This window comes from Hipposideros armiger, unplaced genomic scaffold, assembly GCF_001890085.2.
Source record: "Hipposideros armiger isolate ML-2016 unplaced genomic scaffold, ASM189008v1 scaffold_284, whole genome shotgun sequence".
Classification (NCBI taxonomy): domain Eukaryota; kingdom Metazoa; phylum Chordata; class Mammalia; order Chiroptera; family Hipposideridae; genus Hipposideros; species Hipposideros armiger.
Window position 1 is genome coordinate 1,256,442 of NW_017731634.1, and position 18,913 is coordinate 1,275,354.

An 18,913-nucleotide genomic window follows, 5' to 3' on the forward strand; every position below is an offset into this window, starting at 1 on the left:
GGGAGAACATAGAGAAATCCTTATTTCTCCCCATTCAGAGGCCCCTCCTACCAGCCAAGCTCACAGGGAACCTTTGCCGGTTTGCTGACCAGATTTCTACTGGAGGCCCCGGAGGGCACCCGGCCCAGCTCCGGGTTTAATCGGTTTCCTGTTGTGTTGTCGGCTCCAACTATGGTGACAGTCCTCTGGGCCCCAGCAACGGCCATGGCAAACCCTCTGCGACGTGATCAGCAAAGCTCCAATGAGCAAAGATAAAGCCCCACAAACCCGGCAATGACCCTCAGCACCCAGGCATGCGGCAGGCACCGCTCAGCCCCTCCGGGCTGAGCCCGGGGCCCCCAGCCTCCAGCAGCTGCCCCAGCGGGCACCTCCTTGTATCCCACAACCTGGGTCCACCTGAGAGAGCTGCTGGCGCTCCTGCCATGGGGCTCAGACGACGCTCGCGGTGCGTTTATTTGAAGACGTGGTGCCCACCAGCAAGGCCCCAGAGCAGCAGGGCGTGCTTGCTGGCAGTTTACCCCAAGCCGGGCCTTGCTGTCAACATGTCAATGTCTTAACTCGTCCCCACAGGGCCCCTGCCATCTCTGTGCCCAGAGGACGCTGCAGCACAGGAGGGGGCCCTGTGAAGGGTGCACAGGTGGTAAAACGATAGGTTGGAATTCGAAGTCCAGCTCTGGCTCCAGAGCCTCTGCATGGCCATCCGGAAAAGCTGCGAGTGGCTGGGAGGCAGACCGATGGGAGGACTGGTGTCAGCGGGGGACGCGCCCTTCCTGGTACGTTTCCACAGGCCTTTCACTATCTCAGCCCCTTCCCGACTCGGAAACGTCAGCCGCACTGGCGACACGCAGACAGACGAGGCCAGCCTGGAGGACACCGCTCCCCACGCTCCACCTTCCAGCCGGCGCAAGCCCACCTGTACCTATCACAACCCACACACCCGCAGACTTGTCCCTCGTTCGCCAGTGAGTCACTAAAATCTGACACGTGTTCACTTTATGTTTGTACCGAGGACATAACTGCACCTTAAGGGAATTACCCTTTAACACCACAACTGCCGACGAGGTGTCAGGTATTTTTAAGCGATGCCCGGAGCGCAGCCCTGCGGAGCTCAGAGACGCGGACAGGCCGCCACAGAGATGCAGGAAAGGCTCTACCCTGACTCACCAGCGGCAGGCACATCTGCAAGTCACAGACAGATGCTGTAAAAGCGACAGGCAGGGGCTAGACGGACTCGTTAGTTACTCCTGCCTGTGAGAGTCGAATGTAGTTGTAAACAAGTCTCCTAGGCGTCAGCTTGGAAGAGCAGCACAGGAAGCGCTTATGTCACGGAGATCACATGGAAACAACTAATGAATGAAATTCTTTAAAGTTCTAACTTCACACACCTGGGAACGTGTGACTCAGAGACTCCGGGCCTGCGTTCCGGGCAGTGGACAGAGACGCGAGGTCGAAATACTTGACCCTTTTACATCCCCATCCCTACAAGTTCATGCAGGAAATTTCACCAAAAACCAAACCAAACTCTGGACTCCATTTATGAAGCAGGAGGCGGGGCAGGCTGCCCTCCCCTGCCTGCCCGTAACCCAGGAGACTGCAGTAGGCGCTGAACAGAGGCTCGGAGAACGAACGCCGGAGCAGAGGGCCCAACAGCCACCGTGCCAGTGAGCTCCCAGGAAGGAGGGGAGGGGAGGGGAGGTGAGCAGAGGATGGGACCCTTCCGTCACGTAGCGTGGCAGTCGGACGGAGCAGAGGCACCAGGGTGGAGCCCGATCACAGCAACCTTGTCCACACAAGGGAGCCCATCCCAGAAGCAACTGGGACACTATCAGAGCAGCTCAGAAGCAGGAGAATGACCCTTCAGACCCGTGTTTTCAAAATGTGACTTAGTTTCAATGTGGGGGAACTGACAGCCTGGGGCCCAGAGACCAGGTGCCCCGAGAAGGCTGTGGCCGGGGTTCAGGCGGGAGACAAAGGGGGATCTGAGATCAATTCAGGAGGTGGAATCAGTGAGGCCCACGGAGGGACAACCACAGATTTGGGGGGAAAGGCAGGCTCATTCTAGGTGCTCCAGGCGCACAGGTGACCAGCCAGGACAGGTGGGAACGGGACTGACGGTCAGGGGATGAAGAGGCATGTGAGCCGCTGGCCTGACTGGGCAGGAAAGAGTGAACACAGTGGCCTGAGAAAGGCCTACTTGGAAGGTGAGGCCTCTGCTGGGGTCGGGTCCCTGACCGCAAACAGTCCCAGCTCCGAGATCAAACTTTTCCGCAGTGACCCGAGAGGTTCACACACACACAGTGGTTTATGCTGAACACCTGCTTCCTGCTGGGGGTCTGGAATTTGGGGACCTGCCAGGAAGAAGATGCCTGTGACCAGCCCCCAGTGACAACCTCCGAGGAATCAAGTATGTCCCATGTGACTCCATGGGGGGCTCCTGGGCTCATGTGGGTCCCTCCTGCCTGCGCCGGCCCCACTGCTGCCTCTGCTGTTTCCTTCACAGCTGAGCCCTGAGCTCTCCCGGTAAGTCAGAGACTAGGGTGCCCCTGAGGACCCCGCCCCCCCATCATAGTCAGTAACTTCTCAAATAAGCAAGTTGGGTGAGCTCAAGTCAATTGGCCAAATGAATTTTAAACAGTATATTAAGTAGCCTAGAGCAGCAGCTGTGGAATTCAGTAGGTAGGAAGCTTGTGGGGGAGCTGCAAGCATCAGCACTTCACTGGCCAGTGTGAGAGCCGCATCTCAGAAGCCCATGTCCTGTTCAGGGCATCCCAGCACCAGACCCAGCGCACGCACGACTCTGCGGGATGCTTTCAATAAATACTTTGTAAAGGGAATTAAATAATTTATGCTAAGGTGCATGAAATTAATGACACCAGCCAATGAGAACAACAAAGCTAGTTGGAGGAGTCACAGAAACCTACACATACGACTGGGAAAACCCCACAGCTCATGGCTACTCAGCCCCCATGTGGTTCCCATCAGAAATCGGCAGGATCCCAGAGACAACCTGTTTTTCTTACCTACTAGTCGTCTGGAAGCAGGAGTGTAAGCCAACCAGGAAAGGGTTGCTGGACGCCTGCTCGAACACATGCTTCTCTGTCTGTACCCAGTCGATATCCTGAAATACAGACCAGGGAGTGTAAAGGAGGCTCCCGAATCTCCCAGGCATCCCGGACAAGGGGAGGAAGACTCCCACCTCTGCTCATGGGAGGACCGTGCAGGGAGAAAAAGAAATGCCCATTTAGAAATACATCACCCCATCACTGTCACTGTCACCATCATCACCTCCATCACCACCACAACCACCACCACCACCACCATCATCTACCACCATCTCCACCACCATCACCAAAGCCGCCATCACCAGCCTCTGGGCTACGGGCTCCCCATGGCAGCCTTGGGAGGTGGGTATTATCACCCCACTAAAACATGAGGTAGCAGAGAGGGGAGGGTTCAGCGGAGTCCCACATTCGTCTCCCAGCACCACTGCGCCCACAGGGCGATCTCCCTCCCACCCAGGCTAGAACTTGGGGAAAAGCTGCCAAGTCAAGTCAACTTCGGAGTCACGATGAGTCCACAGTTTTGGTTCCGTCCCAAATCCACAAAGCAGGGCTGGAGAAGGTTCCTACATTTCCTAGGGTCTGGGGAAGTGACAGGGAAGGACCTGGCTGCCTCCCCGGAAGGTCTGGAAACAAATCACAAACTCCCACTGAGCACCCCTTTGGCTGGGTCCCTCCTCCTTGGGCTGGGTCCTGAGCCCCCTCTTCCCTTCCCTCTGTCTGCCAGGAGGCCCCTTGGGTGGAAGGTCTCAAGGCCATCTGTCCATTCGGAGGACTCCCAGGCCCTCCCATCCCCGAGCTCCAGACTTGCTCGCACAGTGGCTGCCGGGCAATTCCACGGGGCACCTCCCCCTGCGCAGCAGGCTCTCAGCAGCACTCGTGACCAGGCACCATCTGCTCTCCAAAGGCACCCAGTTACCCAGCTGCTCAGGCAGGACACCCTGGTGGGTCGCCGAGGCTCCCCACCTCCCCAGGCAGAGATGAGGCCACCGGGGTCTCTCACTCGGCCGCAGGGGCCCTCCTTCCTGCTTGCTAGACTCCCGAGGCTGTTTTAACAAAATGCCAGAGACTAGCAGGCTTAAAACATCAAAAACTTATTCTCTCACAGTCCTGAGGCCGCCAGTCTGAAATCGGGGTATGGCAGGGCCCTAGGGAGGATCCTGCCTGCCTTTCCAGCCTCTGTGTCTCCAGGAGTCCCAGCTTGTCCCTCTGCCTCCATCTCCATGTCACCGTCTCTGTGTGTCTGTCTCACACCTTTCCCACCTTTCTCTCAAGGGGCCCACCCACATACCGCAGGATGTCTCCCCAAGCTTCTTAGCTACATCTGCAAAGACCTACTTCCAAACAAGTTCTGGGGATTAGGATGTGGACATCTCTTTTGGGGGGCCACCATCCAGCCCACCGCATAGAGGTCCATGGCCCAGACTCATGGCCAAGGGACACCAGTGTCTCTCTCACACACGTGCACACACTCAGCTCCTGCTCACCAACTCCTAGTCCCGCTCTACTCGAGAGGCGACATCGGAGCCCACCTCCGTCCCTTGGCCCACAGTGGACGGACAGGAAGATGCCGAGAAGCGCCCGAAGTGGTGGCTCTCCCAAGTGCCTCTTCCCCCTGGGGCTGTACACACACTTGACTCCACATATTCCATTAACCTCCCAGCTGCCCGCTGGGTTGGGAAGGGGGCTGGAATCATCCGCGGTGCCGCTGAGCAGTAGTGAGGCCGTCAGCAGAGCACCGCACCCCCCTCCCAAGCCTCAGTTTCCTCAGCTGGAGGCGCTGACACCACCGTCCCTTGTGAGCTCAGCACTCGGGCCAGTTGGGCAGTGTGTGCACTGCACAAATGCCAGAGTTCAGGGTCAGCCCCAGCTCTGCCCTCCAAGCCCTGAGCCAGGCCAAGGGAGGGTCGGGGCCCATGGGTGGTGTGCGGGCTCCGCACACGCCCAGCCCTGTAGGTGCCAGCAGCCTAACAAGAGCCCCTGCCAGCTGTGCGTCAGCCCTTCCTCTGCTTCTGAGAGAAACGACCAGCACCCAGGAAGGGCCAGGTCAAACGCACATGAAGGCAGGAGCGTGTGGAAACACGCACAGCGTCACCAGTCACTATGGGAACGCAGACGCAAACCACCGCGATGGCGCTGACGTAAAACCAGACAGCAGTGGGGACCGGAAAGGGTGCGAGGGGGCGGGGCTTCGGTACGGCCGTGGGGGTGTGATGCGTGCGGCCGCGTGGGGAGCAGCCTGGCGCGTCCCAGGCAGCTAGGCACAGAGTTACCCTAGAACCCCGCCATTCCGCTCCTAGGAAAAGACCCCAAAGAGCGGAGAGCAGGGGCCCACACAGACACGCGTGCTAGTATGTTCACAGCAGCCCAAAGGTGGCAACGGCGCAGCTGTCCATCCGCGTCGCGGGTGACGAGATGAACTGGACGTGGCCCAGCCGCACGCTGGGGTATCACTCGGCCGTGAAGAGGTGGGATGCTGACACCCGGGGCCGGACCCTGGACACATGGTGCCCAGTGAGTGCAGGCACACCAGGCCACACAGTGGGGCTCCGTGTCCGGGAAATGTCCAGAACAGGCGCCCGGAGACAGAGGGGGCCGGGGTGACGGTGGGCGGTGGCTGCGGAGGGTGCGGGTGGAAAGGGCCTGGCACTGGACACAGGGGACGGCGGCACCACACGGTAAACGCGCTGTGCGCCCCAGCTGTATCCACCGAGTTAAAACGGCCACGTGCGTGCGCGTGCGCGGCCGCCGTGCAGCGGGAGCGGCTGAAGCCGGGGCGGGGCTCACCTCGTCGTCGTGGACCAGCTCCTTCTTCACCACCTTCATGGCATACACCTGGTCGTTCTTTTTGAGCCGCACCAGCAGGACCTTGGCGTAGCTGCCGCGCCCGATGACCCGGATCAGGTCGAAGTCCTGCAGCCCCAAGCCCTGAGAGATCTTGATCCCGTCCATCCCGTCGATGACCGGCTTGAGGTCCTGAGGGGAGCAGCACACAGAGTGGGAAGGGGCCATGCACAGCTCAGACGAGGGCCCAGCGCTGCGGCCAGCCTGCACGGAGACCCCTGCGCCCCAGACCTGAGCCCGATCCTGCTCATGGGTCGTGACCCCCAACCCCGCTCAGGAAGTGAGGCCAGACACAAGGACAGTGCAGCTTCTGATGGGACAGCTACAGGTGGCTCCTCTGGGATGCAGGATGCTTGGGGCCAGCCTCCCCAGGACGGGCTAAAGATGTGACCACAGGCTCACACGCGCCAGGGTCATCAGGGCTGGGACAGAGGAGCTGCTGGCCCTCTCAGGGCCACAGCCAGCTACTGTCTGCAAAGACCTGCCATGGCCGAGCAAGTGCTGCTGGGAACACACAATGCGAGAAAGGGAACCCAGTGAAAAACAGAAGCTTCCCTGGGCCGGCCGAGTGGCTTAGTTGGTAAAGAGCGGGAGCTCTGAGCAACAGGGTCGCAGGTTCGATTCCCACATGGGCCAGTGAGCTGCGCCCAAGCTGAGCTGCTGCTGAACTGCCAACAGGTGGCAGGATGGCTCAGCTGGTGAGAGCATGTGCTCCTAACAACAAGGTTGCCGGTTTGACTCCCACATAGGATGGTGGGCTATGCCACCCCACCCCCATCCCTCTGCAACTAGATTGAAAACGGCGGCTGGACTTGGCGCTGAGCTGCACCCTCCACAACTAAGATTGAAGGACGACAACTTGGCTGTTCCCTTCCCCAATTCCCCAATAAAATCCTTAAAAACAAAAGAAAAAGATAAATAGAAGCGTCCCTCCCACGAGAGATTTCTGGCAAGGTGTCTGTGGGGGACGAAGGAGCAACTGAGTGCTCCTGACAGTCCAGACACAGAACCACCAGGTGGAAAAATCTAGACGTCCAGAGGTCAGGTGACCTTTGTGGGTTGCTTTGGGAAAGCTGTGGCCTGCGGTTTGTGGACAGGTGGCGAACACCAGCTGTGTGACTATTTTCCTGCCTCAGGAGTACCATTTGTTTGTGCCTCATTTGTCACCCAGAGCAGCCGCAGACAGACGCCCAACTGAACCTCTGGGTCCGAAGCTGGGGAAGAACACAAAAGGCAGAGGTTTGCCTGGCCAGAAGGACACACTGTGACACTGTGATTTATAAAAAGAACTGTGTATTTCGTCTTCTTCCCGGTGCAGGAACAGAGCTACGAAAACCCTAGGAATTTCCTAAGTGCCAGAAGTGTCTTTTGTTATGCTAATGAGGTTACTTTTGGAAAGCCCCTAAGTCACCTAAGGATGGGGCTGGTTGCCAGGGAAACCAACTGTGTGATTGGAGGGTTGGAATTCTCAATCCCACCCCCACCTCCAGGGAGCAGAGAGGTAATGGAGCCTCATAAAAACCCAAAGGACAGGGTCCAGAGAGTTTCTGGGCTGAGGAACAAGTAGAGATCTGGGGAGAGTGGCCCCTTCCCCACACCGTGCCCTGTGCGTCTCTTCCATCCGGCTGTTCCTGAGTTACATCCTTTTACAAAAAACCTGATCTGGCAAGTGACATGTTTCTCTGAGTTCTGTGAGCAGCTCCAACAAATTCATCGAACCCAAAGAGGGGGTCGCTGGAACCTCTAATTTACAGCCGGCCGGTAGGTCAAAAGCTCCAGCGGCAACAACCTGACTTTCAATTGGCAGGTGAAGTGGGGCAGTCTTGTGGGGCTGAGCCTTCCACCTGTGGGTCTGGGGCCATCTCCAGGCAGACAGTGCCAGAACTGGGTTAAACTGCAGGGCAGCCCGGCAGCATCCACTGAGAAGTAAAAAGAGCTGTTACCGGCCAACCGAGCAGCCCCCCCACCACTGAGAAACCTTTTAAGTGTTCTTTCCTATAGAAATGTTAAGTCTCCTCCCTAGTTTCTTAGCTCCTGGCTTTGATTACTATTCTCATCAGTCTGTGAATCCTAGGCTAAAGACTGCTCTTAGCCTGAATCCTAGAAGTCTCCTATCCCCCTGCTTGTTGTTTGTAATCAATTTCTTAGTCCTAAACAGTAGATTGCCCATAGAAGTCGCCTACCTCTGCTTCAGATAACTATTGGAAAGCCTGTGACTTTCTAATATTCCCCCAGGCCAGTAAGCTGAATGCCAAACCCATTCTAGGCCCAGACAATTGACGCCACCTGAGTGACGGGCTGAATGGCCACAGACTTTATGAGAACTAACAGGTTTATTAATTAAAATCTATTTTTCCTCATTCAGGGGCCTTGGGGATACAGAGGATACCCCAACAAGACTGCCAGTCACAACCAAAGAAGCCAATGCGGTCTTCCAGGCAGAGCTCAAGACCCCTTCCTCTCATCTGAGATCAGGTAGGGTGAGAGTTCCGTGAATTCCCCAATAGGCAGGGACAGCTCTACGCCCCTGCCCAGCAGGAAGCAGATATAGAAGAAATGACCTCCTGTCCCTCAAATTCCCATAGAGATTTCATGGGGATCACGTCTCTCAAGGAGAAAATAAGGCAGGCAGTTAAGAGGCAGGCATTGGGTCTCTGCATTCCTGCACGTCCCACAGAGTGACCGCCAAGGGGACATCCCCTCTCCACCCAAAACTCTCCTTTGTGTTGTAATTACCTACCCCTGTGGGAAAACAAATGGGCACAAAATACCCAACTAGATCTGACCACTCACTCACACCTGCACAGTGCCTCTTGTCAATCACAGGTGCCAATCAAGTGGTCCCACGCCAAAGGGGAACAGCCCATTCTAGAGAAAGGGGATAAAAACTCCAAGTCCTGGGAAGTCCGCCTGCTATTTTTGACCACTTCTTCCCTTTTGAACCCCTCCCTCACTTTTTTTGAGCCTTTTGAGCCTCGCCTCTGCACGTGGCCCGCTCCAAACTCTGAAATGTACTATCTCGGTTCCATAGTGTAATGGTTAGCACTCTGGACTCTGAAATGTACTATCTCTTTGAATAAACTACTTTTTCAGTACTTTATTCCGGCATCTCGTTCAATTCTTTGCTTGAGTTGCCAAGGACCTGGACTTTGCGCAGAGAAGGGCCCACTCTCCGGCAACAGAAGTGCTCGGTGGTGTGGGAAACACACCACAAAGAAAAGATAAATACTTTGACAAAAATTGCAGCTCAAAAAGCAGCCCTGGACCCGCTCTGCCATCTGGGCAGTACGCTGGGGAGACTGCACCCAGAGCAGAAGACCTGGACCCCAAAGAGCCTTGGGGACAGCAGCCTCTGGGGGATAACAAAGAATGTGCCCAAGCAAGACCCAGCTGTGACAGCAGCAGCCCATGGTGCTGGAGCCAGGCCCTGGGCCTCTCCTCATGCCCCAACAGACCCACCTCCCCACACTGTATACCCTGTCCCCAAAGCCAGAAGGCCCGTGCCCCACGAGAGGTGCCCACAGTGCCCGCACCTCGATGCTTCATGAGGCACTACTTCCCAGCGATGGAAAGGCCTGGCACAGGCTGCAAAAGACGGTCATAGAAAACCTAAGAATTTGAATGCTGGGAGTGACAGGAGAACCAAATTAGTGATGGCAACTATCGGTCTCCTTCTGACCCTGGGCCCAGAGACAATGCCAGCCCTGCAAGCGTGCCCAGCAGACAATGAAGAGGCTAGTGGGCCCACCCCCAGGGGCCAGCTTTCCCGCCTTTGTAAAAGCACCATGTGGCAGTCACCCGCTGTGATGCCCAGAGCCTCCCCGGGCTGATGTGGGAACGGCCACACCAGCATCAGTGTTGGGGACACATCCTGTGTGCCAGGCACAGTGCCAGGTGTTCGCCTCATGAAAACATGCAATCGTCACCCAAACTTGACAGAGGAGAATGCTGAGGTCAGAGAGGTCTCCTGACCCAGGCTCAACACACCGACCCAGTGGTGTCACCTCTGCATCGCTGTAGGAATCGTTCGGTAAGCAGCAGGGTGACAGCAGCCCTCACCCGAGAGACAGCCACGGCTCACTCAAGTCTTCCCGTGTTAACTTGCTCTCTGTCCATTCGGCCATTCCAGGACCACCTCGATCCAAATGAAAGGCTCCACGGACTCCCACCCCAAATGCTTCCGGGTGCACTTCGGACGCCCACAAGCCCCTGCCCTCACGCAAGATGGGCAACAAGCCCGATGTGTCTAGTGCTGAAATGCCTCACTTGCCCCAGGAATGAGCTGAGGATGTAAAATGGACACCGGACGGTCCAATGAGCTGCTCTGTACACTCACCTCAGAATCATCTTTGATGCTGTCACGTTTCCGGGTGGAAGAGATATAAGCAACTAGTGGAGACAGAAAGAGAAAGGGATGGTGCAGGTGCTGTCAGGATCCAGCCCAGGACCGGGGCCAGTCGCCCCTCGGCGGACGAGAAGCGGCCTGGCCTGACTGGGCCACAGTGCTCAGGGCAAGCGCAGGGGACAGCCACATGGCAGGGACAGCCACTTGACAGGGGACAGCCACATGGCAGGGACAGCCACATGGACTTAACAGGTCTTCAGAGATGTAGCTCCCTGGGCCCACCCCATCCGCTGACTCTGATCACTTAGGGGCGGGTCTTGGAAACCTGTGTTTGTGACAAGTTTCCCCAATGATTCTTCTATAAGGAAGCAGTCATATAAGATTTTGGCATCTAGTATTCCAGCCTTTGTTCTTCAAGTAAGTGGATGATGGATGGATGGATGGATGGATGGATGGAAGATGGGTGGTGAGTGGATGGGTATGTGTGTGTCGGGGGGTAATTGTTTATTAGGAGGCTTCTTTGTGTGCGGTGCCAAGTGCTTTATGTGCTGTGGTCTCATTTCACCCTTCAAGAGCTCCCATGGATGGAACCCACACTTATCAAGCAAGGACTGGGGCTCTCACACACCCCTGTAACCATCCACAAACTTTGGAAGCTTAAAGCTGGGCCATCAGTAAAAATAGTATTCAAAATCTCTCTCCAGGGCTGGTCGAGTGGCGCGTTGGCTAAGAGCTGGCTTGAGATGCCAGAGGGCCCTGGTTTGGATCCCACATATGAGGGCCAGTGACACTGCCCTCCACAGCTAAGATGCTGAACAACAGCTCAACCTGGAGCTGGGCTGCCGTGAGTTGCCGGCGATGGCATAGGCTGCAGCCCCTGCTGTAGTGGGTTGCCATGGGCTACCGCGTGTAGCCAGCAGCCAGCGTAAGTGGCCAGCAGCCGCCGTGAGTGGCCATCCAGTGGCCAGTAACCGAGCTGCCTCTTCCGAGAAGAGCGCAACAATGGTGCCAACTTGGGCCAGTGAAGCAACGTCCTCCACAACTAGACTGAAGAACAAAACGACAGCAACTTGTCTGTTCCCCTTCCCCCAATTTCCCAATAAAAATCTTAAAAAAAAAATCTCTCTCCAAATGCTTCTTAGCATTAAAAGTCTCTCCCCACAAAAAATGAAGTCTAGGACCACACAGCAGCTGGCCCTTTGCACAGTGGCCACCCAGCAGGCCTTTCTTTCTGGAGATCAGCTCTGCAGCGGCCGCTTTGTGGGCAGGGCTGGCACAGCAGGTGTGGCTGCTACACCAGGGCCTCTAGAGCAGGGGTCGGCAAACTGTGGCTCGCGAGCCACACGCGGCTCTTTGGGTACATACATGTGGCTCTGAAGTAAAATTGAAAATGAAAATAAAACTATCATAGTCTCATTTATAATATTACTTTAAATTTTCATTATTTGTAAAAATATATTTATGGCTCTCGAATAATTTTTAAATTGTTGTGAGGGACAGGATTGGCTCTTCCTGGGGTCAGCAAACTTTTGCGACAGAACAAACCCCAAGAGCCGCATGTGGCTCGCGAGCCGCAGTTTGCCGACCCCTGCCCTAGACCTCCTGAAGTTGGTGCAGAGGGAAGATCCCACTCCCGGACTCCCTGGCAGGAACTCATGGAGATGTGGGCCCCAAGGAAGGCCCCCCGCCCCACCCATCTCTGCTCGGTGAGGCCCTGGCATGTGCGTCCCCGGCCCCTCTGGGAAGCGGCTTTGACCCTTGGAGAGAATATGGGGTGTAGGAAGGATTCTGGGTCTGGAAGGGGAGCGAGCAGGCAGGCGCCCCAGGGCGAGGAGAGCCAGGGCTTCACCAGCGGGAAGGAAGCAGCCCCTACTTCCATCAGTGTCCTCAGGAGGCAGGTCCACGTCATCGTCCTTGTCATCTACTGCAGGCTCTTGGGCAGGCATGACAGAATCCTGCAGGGAGACTGGGCATTACAAAGTGACCGAGCAGGTGTCACAGTGTAGCTTTTGGAGACACCTCTTACATATACATTGTAACACGAATCTCATACATACACAACTGTTACATTCCACAGGCAGAGGGGCCGCTCAGCGCTGCCGCCAGCGGTGACCTTTCTATCAGCTGCTTTATAAAATGGCTGTTTTTACATCATGCTTGGTCATATCCGCTGCGCCTCCCCCCCGCATCTGCACAGGTCAGCAGCCCGGCATGGAACCCCATCTCCTGGATTGCGGGGTTTCCATGCGCTGACTCATAATGGAGGCAGCTCCCTATTGGTGGACCATCTAGGTTCCAGCGTGGGCGTCCCTCAACCCTAGTGACAGAGTTCTGGGCTGGCCTCATTTCTCAGGCTGCGCGGACCCAGGGCGCCCGAGGGTCTGTGTGCTTTTCTGATCTTTGGCAGCCACGGCTGAAGGGACCCCTAGGAAGGCTGCGCCAATTCACTCGCCAGCCTGCGTGGGGACCCCATGTGCCTGCGCTCCAGCAGTACCAGAAGAACGGCACGCTGGCCCCCAGAGGCATCGGTCCCGCTCATGCTGCCACAGGACGTAGGTGAACCAACAATGCCCTGAGTGGCTGGACGCTTCACGTCCAAGGCCCAGGCTGGTGGTGAGGGCAGCACATGGCTGGGCCCTTCGACCTTCCAAACGGCCTCACGACTGGGTAGGACGAGTCACGGCTTAACCTCCCGCTCGGCTTCAAGCAGCAGAGGGCATGGAGCCCTCCAAGAGCACTAGGGCTCTCAGCGCTGGGGAACAGGGGTCCTGTCCCAGGCCGCTGGCTTGGGCCATCACTCTGCAGCCCACGGGGCTCCTCCTCTCGTCCAGTCAGTGGCAGGGACACTGTCCGTGTCAGGACCCCACTGGGACAGGACCAGGGGTCCCCAGACAGCTCCCCTACCTGGCCCACACTCACCATATGCCTGTTGCAGGTCAGCGGGACGAGGACGTGGCAGCGTTTATGGACCAGCAGTTTGCAGTTGATGCACTTGTAACCATGCTTCGCGAGACCCCATATCCTTTCGCTGCATTGGCCACAGTACGCTCTCTGCGGGCAACAGCAGCAGCCGTCAAGCCGGGGCCTGGGCACTCCCCAAAGTCCACGCTCCACTGAGGGACCCAGCTAAGCACTGGGACACAGGCACCTGCCCCGATTTTCTCAAAAAATGACATGGAGCTGGGGCAAGAGGTGGCCCTGTCCCCTTGTCACATCCGGCACCAGGCCCTGCCTGGGCTCAGTAGCACCCACTTGGGCCCATCCCAAGGTTGGGGAGAACTGCGGCTCCTCTGGATCCTGCTCTGCGAGGGGCAAAGGGCGGACCGTCAGACAGGGCGACGAGACCCCTCCAGGGCAAGGCCCCCTTGTGTGTGTGTGTTGAGGGGGGGCACGGACTGTAGTTCCTGCCGGGCTGAGTAAGAACAGCCACTGGGGTCCCGTCTGGGTGGGGTGAGCCAGGCTGAGAGGAGCGTGGGGGCAGCCACGCTCATCCAAACATCTCACCCAAACGAGGACCACGAAGAAAGTGACTGCCTGGCATTCTGACAGGTCATTATTTTGAACTGCTATAGGGCAGGATACAATTATCTTGATAATTTTTTCAATATGCTTAAAGATTTGAATAATCCCATGGTTCTAAACAGTCTGAAATCAGTGGTAATTATCAGCTTGTTTGGTGATCCTGATGGCTGAATGTTTCAAAATGCGTGAGGCTGAATGTTCAGAGACCTGGCCACACATTTGTCCCCTGGGGGGGGGGGTCAGTTATCCAGTTGCCTGGCACATTTGCACCTCAGCAGGTACCTGGGTTCCCCAATTAGAATTTTTCCCCAGCCTTGACTCATTTACATGTTTTAGTCCCCTTTTGTAATTTTTAACAAATTCCTTTCTTTGTTTTTGTTTTTTTTATTTTTTTTATTTTTAGCTGAGCCATCCTGCTACCTGTTGGCAGCTCAGCGGCTGCTCAGCTCGGGCTGGACTCGAACCGCTTGTTGCTCAGAGCTCAAACTCTTGAGCGAGCTCTTAACCAACTGAGCCACTCGCGGGCCCCACAAATTCCTTTCTTTGAAAGTCTCAAATTACTCCTGGAGAAGAATAAAAAAGGATCCACCCGCAGCCTGAACTGGGCTCATTTAAGAAAACTGATTGAATCCTGCCCCGCATGGGCCTGGGGTGTGGCTGAGCTGACAACCAACGGCTCCAGCCATCACAGGATGTGCCTGCTGGCGGACCAACAGCACAGAGAAGCCCGAGTCATGGGGTGGGGGCGGGGATGTAGGGGGTGCCCCATGGGGTCCCCGCTTCTCCATGGGGAGGAAAAGCCTCTGCTCAACCGATTCTGAGGAGGGGGTAGCAGGAGGGGCAGGAAGGGGGGAGAAGAGGAGTGTCAGCGTCTGTACCCAGCAACCAGAGAAAGGGGTTTTGCTCCTAAAACCTGCAGGTGGGAAAGGCCAGGCCCCTCTGTGCTGCTGGGCCGTGGCTGCCCGCTGGTTGGGCGGGCTTCGTCTTGGGCCAGGGAGTCAGCCAGTAATGCAGGTAACGGCACAGCACTGGACCAGCTGGGGGCAGGGTCCCAGAACCCTGTCTGATATCCTGAATGGACGGACATCCGATCCTAGGCAGAAAGGAAGGGCAGGCACAGGCTCTGGGGATGCGGGGTGGGCGGACAGGGCGCCCAGCAGTGCAGAAGCCCTCAGGTGAGCACGCCAGCTGCTGTGCTGGCTCAGCAGTGTCCCCAGGCTCGTGTGCACCCAGAACCTCAGGGTGGGACCTTATCTGTAAAAGCATCTTCGTAGGTGTAGTTAGTTAACACGAGCCTGTACTGACTGTGTGGCCCTCATCATGGCTGGTGCTCTCTAAGGGCACAGAGACCCAGAGGGGAGGGCACGTGAAGACAGGAGCTCAGGGTGCAGCAGCGACAAGCCCAGGACACCGGGAATGCTGGCAACACCAGAAGGTAGAAAGCGGCAGGAGGGACCCTCCCTGGGAGCCACCGGAGGGAGTGGCCCTGCCGACACCTTGGTTTTGGACTTCCAGCCTCCAGACTGTGAGAGAATGAATTTCTGTTTTAAGGTCCCAGTTTGTGGTGCTTTGTTCCAGCAGCCCCAGGACACTCAGGGTCCTTGGCCACCGAGGCACCTGCAGACACCTCCCCTTCCACAGGGACATGGAACAATTATGCAGCCACGTGAATTACGTCATTTCTAGATATAAAAGCATCATGGAGAAGAAACGATGGGAACTCAGCTCGCGTGCCCTTCACAAAGGGCCAGGCGGTGGGCATGTGGTGAGAGGCCGGGGGATGTGTGGGCTTCTGGGAGTCACAGGAGACACTGTGTGCAGTACAACACGTATCCTGTGCCACCTACCAAATCCAGTCCCACTGCTGGACGCAAGCAGCCCGGAACCTCGGCGTCATGGCGCCTTGATGGAGGATTGCATACCCGGGAGACTGAGGGTACTCGAGACCTGACTGCGTTTGTCACACAGCACCACCCAGGAAAGACGTGAGCTGGAAACTTGACAGGCTCAGGAAGCCTTGTGAAGGTCATTAGTGATGAAGGGAAAGTATTTCTGTACCCAGCTCGGGACGGTCTCTCTGCTGTGTGCTCAACAGAGCCTGGCTCAACTCAAGGCATTAAGTACTTCCCCTCTTTTCACTTTTAAAATGACACTCAGCACACAGCACTTGGCATTCAGTACTTGGCACTCAGCACACACTACTTGGCACACAGCACTCAGCACAGCACTTGGTACTCAATACTCAGCACACAGCATTCAGCACACACTACTTACCACAGAATACTCAGCATACAGCACTCAACATACAGTATTCAGCACACAGCACTGGACACAGGACACAGTACTTAGCACTCAGTACTTAGCACAAAGCACTTGACACTTGGCACACAGCACACAGTACACAACATGCGACAGCCCACGAGCCTGCATCCCAAGGCAGCAGCACTCACCCTGTTAAAGCGCTTGGCTTGGAAGAGATGGCCGTTGGCGCGGTACAGCTTCCTCCATCTTCTGGCTCCACGGCGGTAGATGGATTCTGCAAAGGATATGAGAGAGGTGTGAAGAAACAGCCTAGTGCCTGCTGGCCCCACTCCACAGGTGCCTTCGGGACACGCTGCTCCCGTCCAGGAGGCCAGGGCCAGAACAGCACCCCCAGTGGCGGGCCCCTCTCTACCTCTCCTCACAGAATTCCCAGGTCACAGCACGGGTTGGGAGGATGGACACGGCAGTCAGGGGGCCTCGCGGACAGCCACCTGCCCAGGGGCCGGCTGTAGGGTCACCCGAGCCCTGGGCTGTCCCACTGGTCTTCCGGCACACCCCCTTCCCTCCGGTATGAAAACAGGCCCCCTTCTCCACAGGACATGATTCAGATGAGCTGTGAGCTTGTGATATTCACGCCTGGCCATCCTCCGAGGGGCAGTGGCTGCCATCCAGCCAGCACTGTCCCGCCCCTTCCCTGGACACGAGAGCCCCCTGAGGGCCCCTCGGCCGAACAAATCTTGGACAGAAGGAAACCAAAGGAAGTGAACGCTTATGTTGGATCCAAGTTACTCAAATGTCTCTTTCACGACACACATCCGATGGTTCAAACCTCCTGAAGTATAGTGCGAAACCCTGTGACGGGAAAGGCCGGCGCCAAAGCCACGGCTGCAGCTGCTGCTTTTAGTCTCCCTCCCCAAGGCTCTCACCTCGCTCCTTCCAAACACTTGAAACGAATGTATGTGAAAATAAAGTCTTCAGGACACAAGGGGAGCTTTGTGCTTTTATAAAGTTCTGCAGTAAAAGCGACTTTCAGAGTCATGGAAGTGCCACGAAGACACGAATGTGGAAACTGCAGCGGAATGTTTTTTAAACAAGCAAACGACCAGCTCTGGCTGGAACCTGCCGGAGTCGGGCCACGGCGCTCCCGAGCCTGCCTCCTCCCTCTCCTGGAGGGTCGAGTGCGGAACCACGAGGCCTGGAGTCCCCGCACCACAAGCCCCACGGCCAGCGGGCAGAGGCCCAGGCAGGAGGCAAAGCCGACCGGCCCTCCCGCTCACACCGGGAGCTCACGCCTTGGGCTTCGGGCCAGGGGTCCACGGGAGGGAGCGGCACTGCCTTGGTCCTGGGGCCACCCCAGGGCCTCTGCCCAGATGACAGGGCGCAGCCCCTGGCTTGAGCTGGAGGAAGCCTGGCCATGTGGTCACTGCTGATGCCCCAGGACTGACCGTCCCCTCATGTGGCATTCACACGCCCTGCCCAGCCCCGAAAGAGGGAGAAGGCATGGAGGGACAGAGACAGACGGGGACAGAGAGACAGTGATGACAGAGGGAGCTGAGCTGTCAGATGAGGGCACACCGAGCCGATGCGCTGGCTCTTTCTTCCGCCCAGTGCTCATGCCATGTCAAAGTCCAAAAATACACCACCTGGACATCCTGCAAATTTGATTAAAGCCACCTGGCATCCTGGCAGGGGCCAAAGTGCCAGGGAGCCCACAGCAGGCGGGACCAACCCAGGGGACAGGACAGGGAGCCCCACGTGACCCCCATGGGTGCAAGAGCAACACCCCAGTATCCACAGTGAGAAAACCTGCATCCCTGCTGATGGGGGCTATGCCCCCCACCTCCCCAATTCATATGTCGAAGCACTGACCCCCACCTAGTGTGGCTGCATTTGGAGGTGAGGCTTCTAAGGAAGTAATTAGGGTGAGAAGGTCATGAGGGTGGGGCCCCCATGATGGGATTAGTGTCCTCATAATAAGGAAGAGCCGCCATGCGCTCTCAGTCACGTCATGTAAGGACACTGGACCACATGAGGACACTCGGCCACGTGAGGACATGGCGGGAAGGAGGCCCTTGCAGAACCCAAGCCTGCTGGCACTTTTCTCTGAGACTTCCAGCTTCCAGCACTGAGAGGGGTCTATCGTGTCACCCCCAGTCTAGGGTCTTGTGATGTCAGTGCGAGCTGACTGAGGCACCGGCCTCACCCCATAAGCAAATTTGTCACCTTGAAAAATAAGGACTTAAACATGAGAAGTAAAATGACAAATTTCAGAAGGAAATGGAGACCTTAATAACCTGAGGGGGAGAAAAACTCAGAATTTTTATCAGGATCTTCTTTACAGTTTGCTTCTGGAGGCTGGAAGTCTCGGTCTCGGATCGACTGTCACGTTACCCCAGTGCTGCGTCCAAGTCACCCTTATCTTCCTTAGTAAAGGCCCCAAAGTGCAGGAGTGGGGTGCTGGTAGTCGGGCATGACAGAGAAGCCGTGAAGTGCTTCCTGAAGTAAAGAGGTGAAAGCTCTCGACTTAACGAGGAAAGAAAAGTACCGTGTGCGGAGGTTGCCGAGATCTATGGTGAGGACGACTCTTCTATCTGTGAAACGGTGAAGAAATCTGTGCCAGTTTTGCTGTCGCCCCTCAGGCCACAAAGGTTCCGGCCACAGAGCGTGGCGAGTGCTAGTTAGGAGGGGACAGGCCTTGAACTGGTGGTGGGAGGCGGACGGGAAACGTGTTGCGAGTGACGACAGCGTGCTTCCGGAAAGCGTGGAGCCTCTGTGAGGACTTCAGCAAGGGACCCCTGAGCACTGACCACAGGCGCATAAGTCTATGCCAGCAGGCTGTTATCACTGCTCTATTTTATCACTAGTCCTTGTTGTTAATCTC

The 18,913-nt window shown here is 56.6% G+C and overlaps 1 protein-coding gene across 3 annotated transcripts in view; it reads right to left on the reverse strand.

The window, feature by feature from the left end:
• PRKCZ (protein kinase C zeta) overlaps positions 1 to 18,913 on the reverse strand; it is an 86,907-nt gene that overhangs the window by 14,623 nt on the left and 53,371 nt on the right. The window contains exons 2-7 of one of the 3 annotated variants that reach the window (XM_019658454.1): positions 16,221 to 16,306; positions 13,168 to 13,299; positions 12,122 to 12,203; positions 10,240 to 10,292; positions 5,847 to 6,035; positions 3,021 to 3,118 (exon numbers count right to left, since the gene is read on the reverse strand). In XM_019658454.1, the coding sequence (XP_019513999.1) occupies positions 3,021 to 3,118; positions 5,847 to 6,035; positions 10,240 to 10,292; positions 12,122 to 12,203; positions 13,168 to 13,170 (425 nt within the window). In that variant the 5' untranslated portion in view covers positions 13,171 to 13,299; positions 16,221 to 16,306. Of the gene's footprint in view, positions 1 to 3,020; positions 3,119 to 5,846; positions 6,036 to 10,239; positions 10,293 to 12,121; positions 12,204 to 13,167; positions 13,300 to 16,220; positions 16,307 to 18,913 lie in introns of those variants that run through there. The other 2 variants (XM_019658455.1, XM_019658456.1) reach the window with 2 other exon arrangements.